At 43.3% G+C, this 14,120-nt stretch overlaps 1 protein-coding gene across 3 annotated transcripts in view; it reads right to left on the minus strand.

The window, feature by feature from the left end:
- Positions 1-14,120, minus strand: part of MTHFD1L (methylenetetrahydrofolate dehydrogenase (NADP+ dependent) 1 like) — a 232,082-nt gene that overhangs the window by 83,714 nt on the left and 134,248 nt on the right. For all 3 annotated transcript variants that reach the window (XM_050786245.1, XM_050786246.1, XM_050786247.1), the window contains exons 21-23: positions 5,810-5,949; positions 1,679-1,720; positions 520-620 (exon numbers count right to left, since the gene is read on the minus strand). In XM_050786245.1, the coding sequence (XP_050642202.1) occupies positions 520-620; positions 1,679-1,720; positions 5,810-5,949 (283 nt within the window). The remainder of the gene's footprint in view (positions 1-519; positions 621-1,678; positions 1,721-5,809; positions 5,950-14,120) is intronic.

Below are 14,120 nucleotides of genomic sequence, written 5' to 3' on the forward strand. Positions count from 1 at the left end.
TTTAGCGATGTTTTGAAAGAAAGACTAACCATTTATACAGAACTTCGCTCCCTAACACTGAATACATTTTAAACATCAAAAGTGGTCACATCGTGTTTAAATAAATCAGACTTAAAGAAAAGCATGGAAAAAAAAATCCTCTCCAAAGTGACTCAAATATTTCAAGTTGTTAAGGGCGTTATCAAGAAAATTCCATAACATATCCTTTTGATCACTCACAGTTTGTTTCAGACAAAAATGCTGGGTAGAATTACAAAAAAAAAAAAAAAAAAGCCAAGGAGATAGTAACTCACTATATATAAATTTCACTTCCTTAATAACATTGTGAGAACACATTTGCTAAAATGAAACCAAACCAAATAAACAAACAGAAAGAACTGGGTATTTCTGTATACTTTTAGATGAAGCAATTCTAAATTCTAAAAAATTTTAGAAAGACCAAATACCCCAAGACACAAATATCGTTCACAGGGTGGCCTAGTGATAATGCCCACATTTAAAGGAGGAGGCCGGACTTACTTGAAGACATTCAGAGCCACCACAACGGGAACCCCAAAGAGCTGAGCGATCTGAATTTGCTTTTGGAGGTTACAGCAGCCATCTGCCACCAGCTGGATGTTCTGTAAAAAAGAAAAAAGCAAAACCCAGACCCCTGTGTATTGCCTCCCACCAAACCTGCCAAGCTAAACTGGCAGCACCTCTCTGGCAGGATTTGTGACATCTTTTTTCATTTTTTCCTCCAAGAAAGATGGCTGCAAGAATAAGGAGGTTCGTCTGCAAAAAAATTTCTAAAATGATTCTGGGTCCAATGGCATATGTGTGGGTCTGAAGCCTGGCAGCTCATACTGCTGCGGACAGGCTGCAGGGTCTACGCAACGTGCCCATGCTCTGCAGGTTGGGGCCTGACAGGCATAAGGCCCCAGGTGGGTGAGGAGCTCTATCCAGGTATTCCTGGCTCAGATCCCTGGCGCCACCTGTAGGAGCTACGAGGTACTGCTGCCAGTAAATCAAAGTCTATTTACAGGAAAGTGTAAGCCACTCCTGTAAGTCATAAAGCCAACTGTATATAGACCTTCCATGACAAAAGAATACAGAATTGTAAACTTCATATTTGTTTCTGACCTGGAGACCTTGAGTTCCTGCTCTGATGGCTGTCCTGGGGGTAGACAATAGTAGACAAAGCCTATATCCATCTTTTCTTGATATTTAAGAGTTAATTGAATGAATTTTATCCTTTCACCCCACCCATTTCCTCTTGGATTCTTAGAACAGCACTTTTCTTTTATTTTTTTTGAGACAGAGTCTTGCTCTGTTGTCCAGGCTGGAGTACAGTGGTGCGATCGCAGCTCACTGCAACCTCCGCCTCCCAGGTTCAAGCAATTCTCTTGCTGGGACTACAGGCGTGAGCTACCATGCCCAGCTAATTTTTGTATTTTTAGTAGAGATGAGGTTTTGCCATGTTGGCCATGGGTTTTGCCTGGCTGGTCTTGAACTCCTGGCCTCATGTGATCTGGCCGCCTTGGCCTCCCCAAATGCTGAAATTACAGGTGTGAGTCGCTACGCCAGCCAGAACAGCACTTTTCTAAGGGATCACTGAAGGATGGCTCATTCACTGAAAGCCAACGAGTCACCGGATTTGAGAGATTCTTCACATAAGTGTCTAAACAGCTCCTCTTACCTCCTCTGTATATTCTTTCTTAAGAGGAACACCAGCGGTTACCTGAAATAAGGAGAGAAAACGTGAAGAATAATCCTATAAAAATGCTTACACAACTGATCTGAAAGAAAGAACACCACAATCACATTCAGTTTTTAGAAAGGTACCCCTACATTTTGTCCTTTTAAAACAGTAGCTGGTGGCACTGGCTGAACCTAAACTCTTGTGGGAAGCTTTTCGAAAACACTGATCCCTGGGCTCCACCCAGACCAATGAAAGCAGAAGTTCTGGGAGGGAAACCTGGCATCCGTAACGTTTAAAATCTCCCTGGATGATTCTAATTTGAGCCAATGGAACAGTATGAAACTTCGCAAACATTGGTTCAAATTAGAACATAAAACTAATGATATGTTTAATACCTGATTTATACAGAGTACATCACCATTTGAAATCATTTTACGGTAACTGCCACAAAGCTCTGTTGTCCAGGCTGGAGGGCAGTGCATGATCACAGCTCACTGCAGTCTCAAACTCCAGGGCTCCAGTGATCCTCCTGCCTCAGCCTCCCCAGTAGCTAGGAATATAGGTGTATACCACCACACCCAGATAAATTTTTATTATTTTGTAGAGACAAGGTCTCGCTATGTTCCCCAGGCTGGTCTCAAACTCTTGGGCTCAAACGGTCCTCCCACCTCGGCCTCCCAAAGTACTGGCATTACAGGTGTGATCCACTGTGCCCGGCCTGGTGGTTAATCTTATGTGTCAACTTTGCTGGGCCAGAGGGTGCCCAGTATTTGTTCAAATATTATTTTGGGTGTTTCTGTGATGGTGTCTATGATGAAATGAACATGGAAATCAGCAGCCTTTGAGTAAGCAGGTTGCCCTACATAATGTGGCTTGGTCTGAGCTGATCAGTCAAAGGCCTTTTTGAGTATAACAGAAAGACCGGCCTCCCCTGAGTGCGGGAGAATTTGCCAGCAGACTGCTGCCTGCACACCGCACTAGCACCCCTGGCTCTCCGGGGTCTTCAGCTTGCCAGCCCACAGTGCAGGGTTTGGACTTGCCAGCTTCTGTAATCATGTGACCCAATTCCTTAGAATAAATATCTTTCTCTCTCTATACACACATCCTATTGATTCTATGTGTGAAGAACCCTGATTCATACAATGGTTAGTTTAAAGAATGAATTGTGAAAGAATCTGTGGATCCCAAAGCATAGCAGAATATTAGCTGTTGGATTGCACAGGGAATGGCCGAGCACTTTGGGGGACAGGATGTGAGTTTAAAATGACTGAGGCTAAAATGGGCAAATTCAAGGGCCACAAGGTTTTCCACTGTACAAATTATGGAAAAAAACCAAGCTGAATAAACATAAGAGGCAGCCATGGTTATTTGTGTAATGATCAAAAGGAAGTCGATCCCAGCACAGTATCTGTAGCAAAAAAGAAAAAGAAAAAAAGAAAACAGAAGTAGAAATGAATAATCATGGCTCAAAAATACAGAGCTATTCAATAAGAAGGAAAGACACCGAGATGAGCACTATGGAATAGAGGATTAAGAGGATGAAAGTTCATTTATCTTGCCGTTATTGAAAACACTCCCTACATACAGACTATGCCAGACACTTGGAACATACCAGTTAATAAGACACAGTCCCTAAACTCAAGGAATTGAGAATTACATAGGGAGACACAGAGCAAGGCATTCATGAAACAATATGAGGCAGAAGGTACTACCGGAGCCCAGGAGAGGGATGCTTAGCTTCACCTGCTTTTTGTTTGTTTGTTTGTTTGTTGTTGTTGTTGAGACAGAGTTTCGCTCTTGTCACCCAGGCTGGAGTGCAATGGTGCGATCTGAGATCACTGCAGCCTCCACCTCCCGAGTTCAAGCGATTCTCTCGCCTCAGCCTCCCAAGTAGCGGGGATGATAGCTGCCCGCCACCACTGGTCTCGAACTCCTCAGGTGATCCACCTGCCTCAGCCTCCCAAAGTGCTGGGACTACAGGTGTGAGCCACCGCATCCGACTGGTTCCCACCTTTTCTTATCCTCCAACCATAGCTGTGCCTACTAACCCTATTCCTTGTTACCACGATCACTGGCTGAGAACCATGACATTAAGCAGGAGTGGAAGAGACACAAAGGATTAATGTGGCACAAAAGTGCAACCGCTGAAAAACAGAGCACATATGTTAAGATGAATGAAATAGGATTGTAAAGCATGTAGAGAATTTTTACAGCACAGAGACCAGAGTCTGGAAAACTATGGGACTGGCGTCGGGAGACCCGGACTGCAGATCTGATCAGTCCCTGAAATAGATGTGAGATATCACACAAGCCACTGGGTCTCTCTGTGCCTCAGAGATTTTCTCTTTATAAAGACTGAATGAGATCAGACAATCTCTAAGCCCTTTCCATAATTTTCAGGGTGGCAGGGCAGGGAGGGAGAATTCCAAATGCATCCTACATGGGCAGAAGTAGTTTTTGGAAACAGAAGTTGTTATGCAGACTCAATGTCTAAAATCCAGGAAGGACTGTAGCAACAAGGAGTGTTTTGAGTAATGTCAGAATTCTTTATGATTTACTACTTTTAATCTGTATTATATCATTCTTGCATTTGAAATGATGATGAGCCGGGCACGGTGGCTCACGCCTGTAATCCCAGCACTTTGGGAGGCCGAGGCGGGTGGATCACGAGGTCAGGAGATTGAGACCATCCTGGCTAACACGGTGAAACCCCATCTCTACTGAAAATACAAAACATTAGCCGGGCGTGGTGGTGCGCGCCTGTAGTCCCAGCTACTCAGAGGCTGAGGCAGGAGAATGGCATGAACCTGGGAGGCGGAGCTTGCAGTGAGCTGAGATCGCGCCACTGCACTCAAGCCTAGGTGACAGAACGAGACTCCGCCTCAAAAAAAAAAAAAAAAGAAATGATGATGAAGCTTTAGGCAAAAATGAAATGAAGTGCTTAAGTGTCGGGTACTAGGAGTGGATTTGGATTTAGAACACTTCTGCCCTTCATTAACATCCAGCTCTGCATGGTGGACATAGTAGATTTAGATCTGAAGTGCTCGGCACTCTGCTGGCCTGCTGACATTGTCCACATTCCCTAAGCCTATCAAACCTCAGCTTCCTTATCTGTAAAATGGTATAAAAATAAATCCACTTCTCCCAGGACAAAGAATTGCTTTATAGCGTTTCATGATGGCAAACCTGCTTCTTGTTTTGACTATGTAATAATCACTGAATAGATGACTTTTGTCACATACACAGTACAGTATGCCAATTAAGAAATCAGATTTGGCAGTTCGTCTCATATGTGAATATTATAATGACAGAGAAATTTTATTTTATTTTATTTCAAAATGACTAATCAGTATAAAATGTCTTATTCTACACTTTGAAATTCCTAAAAATGAAACAAACGAACCACAAACAAACAAACAAAAAAACAAACCCCCAAAATCTACGCACAGGTTTTCTGCAGAAAGGAATATATTTCCTTTATAATGTCTGTAATTGCTATATATATTAGGATAGGTAAATATCAAAAGCCTTTAAAGAAGTTAAAATCGAATTTGTGTTTTCCAAGCAAAGCTCTCTTAGAAACAATCCAGTATTATAACACAGTTACGAGAAGAAATCATAATAAACAGAAAGAGAAGGAAAATAGTTTTAGATGAAATCTGATGAGTTACAGCATCAGTGAACCGAAAAACTATCTGTACAAACAATGAAAAATCTCAGTCATCAAAGAACTCACTCTAATCCTCATGTTCTTCGTTCAGGGACAAGAGCCTCTAGCCGCCCATTACCATATGGTTATACAATCTTGGCCTGAGTATCAGATGTGAGGCTTAAGATTAAAAAGTGGTTGCATTATGCTCCTTTCCAAAATGTTGTTTAGGAAAGAACTGTGGGTGTTACTGTTTACTCGAACTTACTAAACTCAAAGTGCCCTATGGTGGCGTTGGAAAAAAAAAAAAAAAAGAGTTTTAGATGTCCACAAAGGAGGTCTACAGGAAAAAAAAAGTTTTAGAAAAAAATACTCTAGAAAACTATAGTCATTAAACAGGCAGGAATTTTTTAAATGCTCAATTCTGTTTTAACATAATGCAATTTCTTTGGTATTAGGAAGGCGGTGTGGGCACTTACACTTGGCCCGCCTCCATGCATCTTCAGAGCTCGCACCGTTGCCACCAACACAACCACGTTGGGCACCAAGCCGGAAGCTCGGCACTTGATGTTGAAGAATTTCTCCATTCCGATGTCAGCACCAAAGCCAGCTTCGGTCACTGTGGAGAAGCAAGTGGAATATGCGCTATTATCTTCTAAAAACAAAAGTAGGTTTTGGCAAACACCACTATGATTCGAGCTCAAAGGACAGCTGACATTCCTTTTGTTTACCAACACAAAGGTGAACTGATTTCCCCACTGTCATAGAAAGGTTCTTCATTCTCTGCCCTAAAGAGACTGCGCCCTTCTCTGCTTGACGCCACCAGGCCTGAGGGATTCCTTGTGGTGACCAGGTCAAGACTTTTCTTCCAATATCAAAGCTCACAGCGAAGCTTTTTTTTTTTTTTTTTTTTTTTGAGACGGAGTCTTGCCCTGTCGCCCAGGCTGGAGTACAGTACAGTGGCGTGATCTTGGTTCACTGCAACCTCTGCCTCCCAGGTACAAGTAATTCTCCTGCCTCAGCCTCCTGAGTAGCTGGGGCTACAGGTGTGTGCCACCACACCCGGCTAATTTCTTTCTTTTATTTTTAGTAGATATGGGGTTTCACCATGTTGGCCAGGCTGGTCTCAAACTCCTGACCCTTGTGATCCACCCGCCTCCCTCCCAAAGTGCTGGGATTACAGGTGTTGAGCTAAGGCGCCCGGCCAGTGAAGCTTTTCTTCATACAGATGGGGATTTTTAACTTTGTAATCAGGTTCCAAATTGTATCAAAGGGTAATGAGAGTATGATTACAATAGAAGATCCTTTCTTACTCTTTTATTTTATTTTATTTTTTTTGAGTTGGAGTTTCGCTCTTGTCCCCCAGGCTGGAGAGCAATGGCGCGATCTTGGCTCACTGCAACCTCCGGCCTCCCGGGTTCAAGCGATTCTGCCTCAGCCTCCCAAGTAGCTGGGATTACAGGAACCCACCACCACGCCTGGCTAATTTTTTTTTGTATTGTTAGTAGAGACAGGTTTTCACCATGTTGGCCAGGCTTGTCTCAAACTCCTGACCTCAGGTGATCCGCCCACCTCGGCCTCCCAAAGTGCTGGGATCGCGTCCAGCCCTTTCTTACTCTTTATATTAAGAATAATTTATTTTAGTGCCACCCAGTCATTTCTGTTAACTTACAAATTTCAAGTTCGTTGAAGAGCATAAGGATACTGATGATCAATCTGGATACAAGACAGCAGCTTTATTAGAGAAACACCAGAAAACACTCATTTCTAGTCTCCACCCCCTCAGTTGCTAGAAAAGGTCACAGCTGCCTTTCGAGAAAGCGAGGCCCTGGGTCAGCAGCATCTTCTTCACACACAGAGAGCTCTAGGGCCTTGCTACTCAGTGTGTGGTTCATGATCAACAGCATCAGCGGTTCCTGAGAGCCTCTAAGAAACGTGGGATCTTGGGCTCCGCATAAAGTTTACAGAATCAGAATCACATTGTTACAAGATGCCCAGGGCAGATGAATGTCCATGAAAATCTGGGAAGCAAACCACTCTAGGAAGGGAATACTACTGATTTAAGAAGAAGTAAATGTTTATGAAATACATACTTACACGCTGATAGTACGAACAGTACACAGATAGGAATTGGGAGAAAAATCGACTAAGATATCAGAAACATTTAACATGATCAGTTTCCTTGCTGTGCTACAAACTTTCAAAATTTTACAATTATAAGTGGCATCTTATAATTCTGTAAAGTTGCTGTAGCAAGATTTACAAAATTGTTCCCCCTGTTACGGAACATTTGGGTTGTTTCCAATATAAACGATGCTGTACTGAAAATATCTGTGCCTATGTGCTTTAATCTCTTTCAAATTATGTTCTTGGAATAAATTCCCAAGGGTAAAGTAATAGGGTCAGAGGATATAAAATTTTTTATGACCATTGATATGCTTTTGACAAATTTTAAAAATTACATTTAAAATGTTCAATTTGGGTAAATATAGCTACAAGCCATTTATCCTTTATTATGTGTTACTTGAACAAACTATGTGGCAGAACAATTTCGAGAAATAAAAGACATTCTTTTTTATATAGTATTTGGAACAAGTCTTGTAATTTTATTAGTAGCGGTCAAAATCAGAGAAAATCACTTACAGTAACAATCCTTACCTCAGTGGTACCCCCTGGTAATGCATTTGTTAACTTTAGCATGTTGGTGGCATCATGGACCCCAAAAGAGGGATAATCCAGGTGACTTTTGTCAGAAGTCATCACTGAGTGGGCTCCTGGAGGTGGAAGGCTGGACAATAAGGCCCCAACGTGGGGCTGTCCTGCAGGTTAGCACACAGATGGGACCTTGGATCCCTCCCAGCTGTGCAACCTTGGCAAGTTCCTTGTTGGAAGGATTAAGTGAGATGGCACAGGTACATTACTGTGTCACTGGGGTTTTTCTTGGTGCATACTGAGAACTCACAAAAATAGTTCACATCAATGTAACCGAAAGGGTAATTCTCCCACTTGCTAAAAACCGTATTGAATTCCTAAGCATTTGTGGGAATTCCTGCTACATCGAGGCATTTTTCTCACAGGTAGACGCTCACTTTTAGGGTCACTACCCTGAAGCCCTGCAGGGAAGCGGGAGAGAGAACATTTGTTATTCAGTTAGAGAGAGCTGGAGGACAGCACACTGGGAGGGGCAGAGTTTGCCTGGGAGGTTCGGAGAAACGGGGTGATGGAGTCAGGCTCTGAGGATCAAGTAGGATTTTTCCAAGCAGAGAAATGCAGAGTTGGGTATGGCAGGCAGAGGGCAAGAGGAGGAAGGAGAGGGAGGAAAGAAGACAGTCACAGGTAAAGGACAGAGCCAGGGAGGGAATGGTCAAGATGACGGGAAATTATCCGTCATGACCGTGGAAGTCATTATTTCACCAGCAAGACTGGTTCACTGGCCTGATCAGTACTGGGGAGTGGGACTGAAGTAACAAAATGTTATGCATTTTTTTCAATGCCATGGTATTTTGAAAAACTGTTTAACGTCACCCTACAGTTGGAGGTAGGTTGTTGCGTACATTTTACATAATGGGGGCTGATCAAGTGATCTCTAAGTTCTTTCCAACTGGATGCATACTTATGTGTTAATCTACCCTTTTAGACTGCAAGCTCCATGATGACACGGACCATGTGTTTGAGACATTAACACGGGAAGACACATAGAAGGCCCTGAAGGAAAGTCATCATCTATCTCCAAACAAAATAAAAAGAGAGTAGCAGAAAAGCACATCTAAAAACACTTGGACACAAATATATTAATGAAAAGTTTCATTTGTAACCATTGAATGCCCTTGAAAAATTGCAAGCTCAAATTCCCTTCAAAAACCTACCTCCTCCCCACTTCGGTGTGCCTGTGTAGTCACCATGTTCTCCTATCTTCACTGGTTCCTGCTTCCCTAAAGTGCCTTAATATGAAAGTCAAGGCCGCCCTCATGTAAAGTTCCTTCCCCGACCTTCATCTTCCTCCACACTCCCTGCCTCAGACCTCATGCCTCTGAAATATCAAGCTTCCAGCACAGCCCACAAATGCTATGTTACTTGTCGTCACCTCCAGACCTCTTTTCCCATGTGGAACATTCTTCTCTCCCCTCTCTGCCTCTTTAACCCGCTGTCCAAGACTCAGCTTGGATGTGCCATTTCCTGGAAGCTTGTCCTGATGCTTTCAGGCAAAGTTGACTACTCCTCCCGCCCGTCCCATCCTCCCGGTCCTGTGGTGTGCTCCCTCGCAGGGCCCTCATCTGTCACCACATGCAGCATCCTAAGTACACTGATGTGCCGTCTCCCATGTGGAGGATGGGACCATGCCTTATTCATCTTGTAGCTCCACTTCCTTAACACAGTACCTGGCACAAGTAAGTCAATGAAAAAACAGGATAAGACTTCGGAGCCAGTAATGATGTCAAGGCCACACATCAATGGAAATAGACACATAAAATAGAATTACATAAAAGTACAAATATGTTCTTAGTCCTCCTTATACTTTCCTTTTTTTCTTATAATACTAAAATGGTTTTACTAAAAGGCACAAATGTCATATCTGACAAAGACGTGACCATCTAAAACATCTACACAGGCTAGCTAAGCTTAATTTCATATTTTTATTTATTTATTCACTTATTTTTGAAACAGAGTTTCACTCTTGTCGCCCAGGCTGGAGTGCAACGGCACGATCACAGCTCACTGCAACCTCTGCCTCCTGGGTTCAAGTGATTCTCCTACCTCAGCCTCCCAAGTAGCTGGGATCACAGGCACCTGCCATCATGCCCGGCTAATTTTTGTAGAGACGGGGTTTCACTATGTTTTATTTTTAAAAAGAGACAAATTGGAAACAAAAAAGTAGTAATAAAGAGAACTCCAGCTAGGGGACGAAAATAACATGCAGAAGTAAAGGTTCGAGGACTCTGGCTTCCAAATGCAAAGGAAATAGACAAAGAACAGGAAGAAAATAGAAGAAAGTGCCAAATTCTTCCACTTTGAAAACTGTCCTGAAATGCTGCATGTAATCACTTTTATGTTGTTTGTATTCAAATATCAGGCTGCCAAGGAAAGAGAACATGGATAAGGTATGCTGATGTGTAATCAGTAATTGTGAAAGTAAAAACTACTTTCATAAGGTGCCACCAATCACTACGAACTTGGACACGGTGGAGTGCTGTGTTTCTGTGCCTTAGGGGGCCTTGACAGGAAGACCCACCTTGTGAGAAGGGGACAAACCACTCTTGGTGGAAGGTTCCATTTCCTAGGTACTTCTTCAGAACTGCCAACATATATAACCTGTAGGTTAAGTTTTCTTAGTGACTTGAAATAAACAATTTATTACCTTATCATATTTGCAGTTCTTAACGAAGCTTAAAAGAGATACAGGCCAAATAATTATTTAATGTTAAATTCAACATAGACTTGCTCTTAAGTCATGAAGCAAGCCCACATAGTAGGATTTAGCTTTGCTGAAAGGCACATCATGTAGACTTCTGAAAGCTGCATATTTAATAAGGCTTGCAATAAAATGTTTGCACAAGCCGTAAGAATTATTTGTCTTGGCAATCTCTTTCCCTTTTGTTACAGCTATTCAACTTACAATATGAATGAAAACAGGAAATGCTGACTAATACTCTTATTGTGCAAGCACAGAAGTTACTAGATAGTGATTCTATAGCATGGCTTGATTCAAACTTAAACCCATAATCAGCTGAGAAAGGAAGGGTCAGTGGGTATGAGTTGGGAGGGGACTGACAATTTGGATAAATACTGGAGCAACCTGCACAGGAAACAGAGCTCCGGGTTCAGATGGACAGTCAAAACCAGTTCTGGAAAGCCAGGCAGCTGCCTTTCCATGATCATCCAAGGTGCACCCAGAGTCGTATTGTAAGAACGAAGCAGAAACAATGACAATGGCAGAAACGAAAACATCAGAACAACAGAACACTCCTGGCAGGCAAATGTGGTATCCATGAAATAATTCAGGGAAGGAGAGACGATTTCTACATCTTAAGTTATTCTGTATGTCCCCAACTTACTGCACACATTAAAGAAAGCTGCAGCGATAATTAGGACTTGGATTTTTTTGTTCCTTTTTGAGATGGAGTCTCATTCTGTTGCCCAGGCTGGAGTGCAGTGGTGCGATCTTGGCTCACTGCAACCTCCGCCTCCCACGTTCAAGTGATTCTTCTGCCTCAGCCTCCCAAGTAACTGGGATTACAGGAGCATGCCACCATGGCCCACTAATTTTTGTATTTTTAGTAGAGACAGGGTTTCACCATGTTGGCCAGGCTGGTCTTGAACTCCTGACCTCAAATGATCTGCCTGCCTCAGCCTCTCAAAGTGCTGGGATTACAGGCGTGAGTTCTGGCCAGGACTCAGATTTTAAAGTAATCACTAATCTCTCTCTCTTTTTTTTTTTTTTTAAAAAGGCATTAACATCCTCACTTCACTAGAAGGCCTTTTAAAATACGGGTTCATAAAACCCTACAGCTACATGGGAACTGTATGGACAATGTACTCCAACTGCCTCCTGTGCACCAGGCCAGTTCCTTTCAGGAGATAATGACACAAAGCCCAGTGTGGGGTCCCCGGTCCCTCTGATGCCCAGCCCAGAGTTCTGTCTGCTACATACGGCGTTCCGCTCAAAAACATGATTAAACACGCACATCACATAATTCAAGAACAACGTTTCTTTCTTCTCATTCAATAATTACTGAACCCCTACGATTGTGCCTAGTGTTTACACACAATCATCTGTGTGCCAATGTCTTAATTTAGTGGAGAAACAGCCGCAGGCACATTTTTAACATGACAAAGATGGGAAAGACTAATTCATCACCCAGTGAAGAAGAATGTCTTTCTGACCTTCCCCCCCCAACCCCGTTTTCTTTTAATGATAGGGAGTTTCGCTCTTTTTGCCTAGGCTGGAATGCAATGGTGCGATCCTGGCTCACTGCAACCTCTGCCCTCCAGGTTCAAGTGATTCTCTTGCCTCAGCTTCCCGAGTAGCTGGGACTACAGGCGCCCGCCACCATGCCCGGCTAATTTTTGTATTTTTAGTAGAGTCGGGGTTTCACTATGTTGGTCAGGCTGGTGTCGAACTTCTGACCTCAGGTGATCCGCCCGCCTTGGCCTCCCAAAGTGTTAGGATTATAGGCGTGAGCCACGGCACCCGGCCGACTTTTTCGTTTTCAATGTGTTTTTTTTTTTTTTTTTGAATTGTTTGGTACTTTCAAAATTGTGTTTATTTACCTGTATCCAGGTAAATTTGAATTCAATTCTATGCCACACTGATTTTTGGATGTTCTCATGCTTTAGTGCATTCACAGAACCCATTTCTACAGAATCACAAATCCTAAGTACAGTTCAGTCCTTCTCCACCGGAGGCGATTCTGCCTATTCCACTCCCCACCTGGACACTTAGCAAGGTCTGGAGGCATTTTTGATTGTTGTAAATGGCATCTAGGACAGCTGGGATTCCCCTACCACCCCCCAACAAGGAATAATCCACCCACAGTCTCTATAGCACTGAGGCGCAGACAGCTTGCTGTGGCTCACGCAGGACAAAGGAGCTTGGCGCTTCCTAGATGCCTCCTCTGAGAATATTACAAACGCACTACATGCTAGGCAGAAAGATTGTGCAAGATCATTATGCTAATCGTTGTAACCCTATGCACTATAAGATCCTGGAATATGAATTATCGCAGTAAAAATTCCATCCAGCGTGGTTGGGATGTGCTGAATCAACAGTGTGGTCACTACAACCCAGCCCTCTCTGGAGAAGAAAAACAGTGATGAGGTGATGGCTGAACTAGCTTCACAGGGAAGAAGGGAAGGTCAATAGAAATGCTCTCAACATGGGGCAGCATGGGTGACAGCAGCTGTCCGCCTTCCCACTCAGTGTGCACATGATGGGGAAACACTATTCTAAGAGACCGAGGCACGGGGAGAGGGTCTGAAGTTAACATTTGTGAAACGTTTTCTACGTAGCCAGGCAATGTACTAGGTGTCCTGTCTCATTTCACCTTCAACATCTGTGAGGTATCTTTCTCCTCTCTTTGCAGTTTATAATACTAAGGACTGGAAAATTTTATAATTTTCCCCAAGGTCACACAGCTATTAAGCGATAGAGCTTGGACTAAAACCAAGGCCTGTCTGCTAGCAACCTCTGCCAAAATCCCTACTCCATACCCCTCATCAAACCATCAACTGATCACGTAGCATTTCCCTCGCTGAGCTGCTCGGTCAGTTTTGCTTTCAGTGAAAATCTTAACCCTTGGTACTTCAATAATACTTCAGCATTTAACAAGTAGCTCTAAATTATTTTCCTGAACTGAGAGGTGTGTCCAGGCTTTTGTTCTAACTGCAATAAGGCCCTGCTGTGATTACCAAAGTATGCAATCTAGAATGTTCTTTATGATCCTCCTTCCTTTCCACCCACCTCCCTCCCTTTACTTAAGTCAGAGAGCTTGTTGTCTGTTTCAGAGCAATTCATTTAGCGATTATAAATCACCTCCTCTGCTAGTTCTTGGTCCATGTGTCAACAGTGATGAGTTCTGGGGCAGCAGCAGGGAATATTTCTCGTTGACAAAGAAACACTTCAGAGAGAGGACGCTCCAGGGACCACTTCCACCTGGACTTGGTACCCAACCCCAGGCAGGAACAGGCCACACAGAGAACACTGGCACTGTAGTCCGGCCTCCTGAGGTCCAAGTATTTTACCCCCTCCCAGCCGAGTGATCAGACCCCCAGACTTGCCTTCCTAACGTCCTC

Source organism: Macaca thibetana, chromosome 4 (genome assembly GCF_024542745.1).
Source record: "Macaca thibetana thibetana isolate TM-01 chromosome 4, ASM2454274v1, whole genome shotgun sequence".
In the NCBI taxonomy this organism is placed as follows: domain Eukaryota; kingdom Metazoa; phylum Chordata; class Mammalia; order Primates; family Cercopithecidae; genus Macaca; species Macaca thibetana.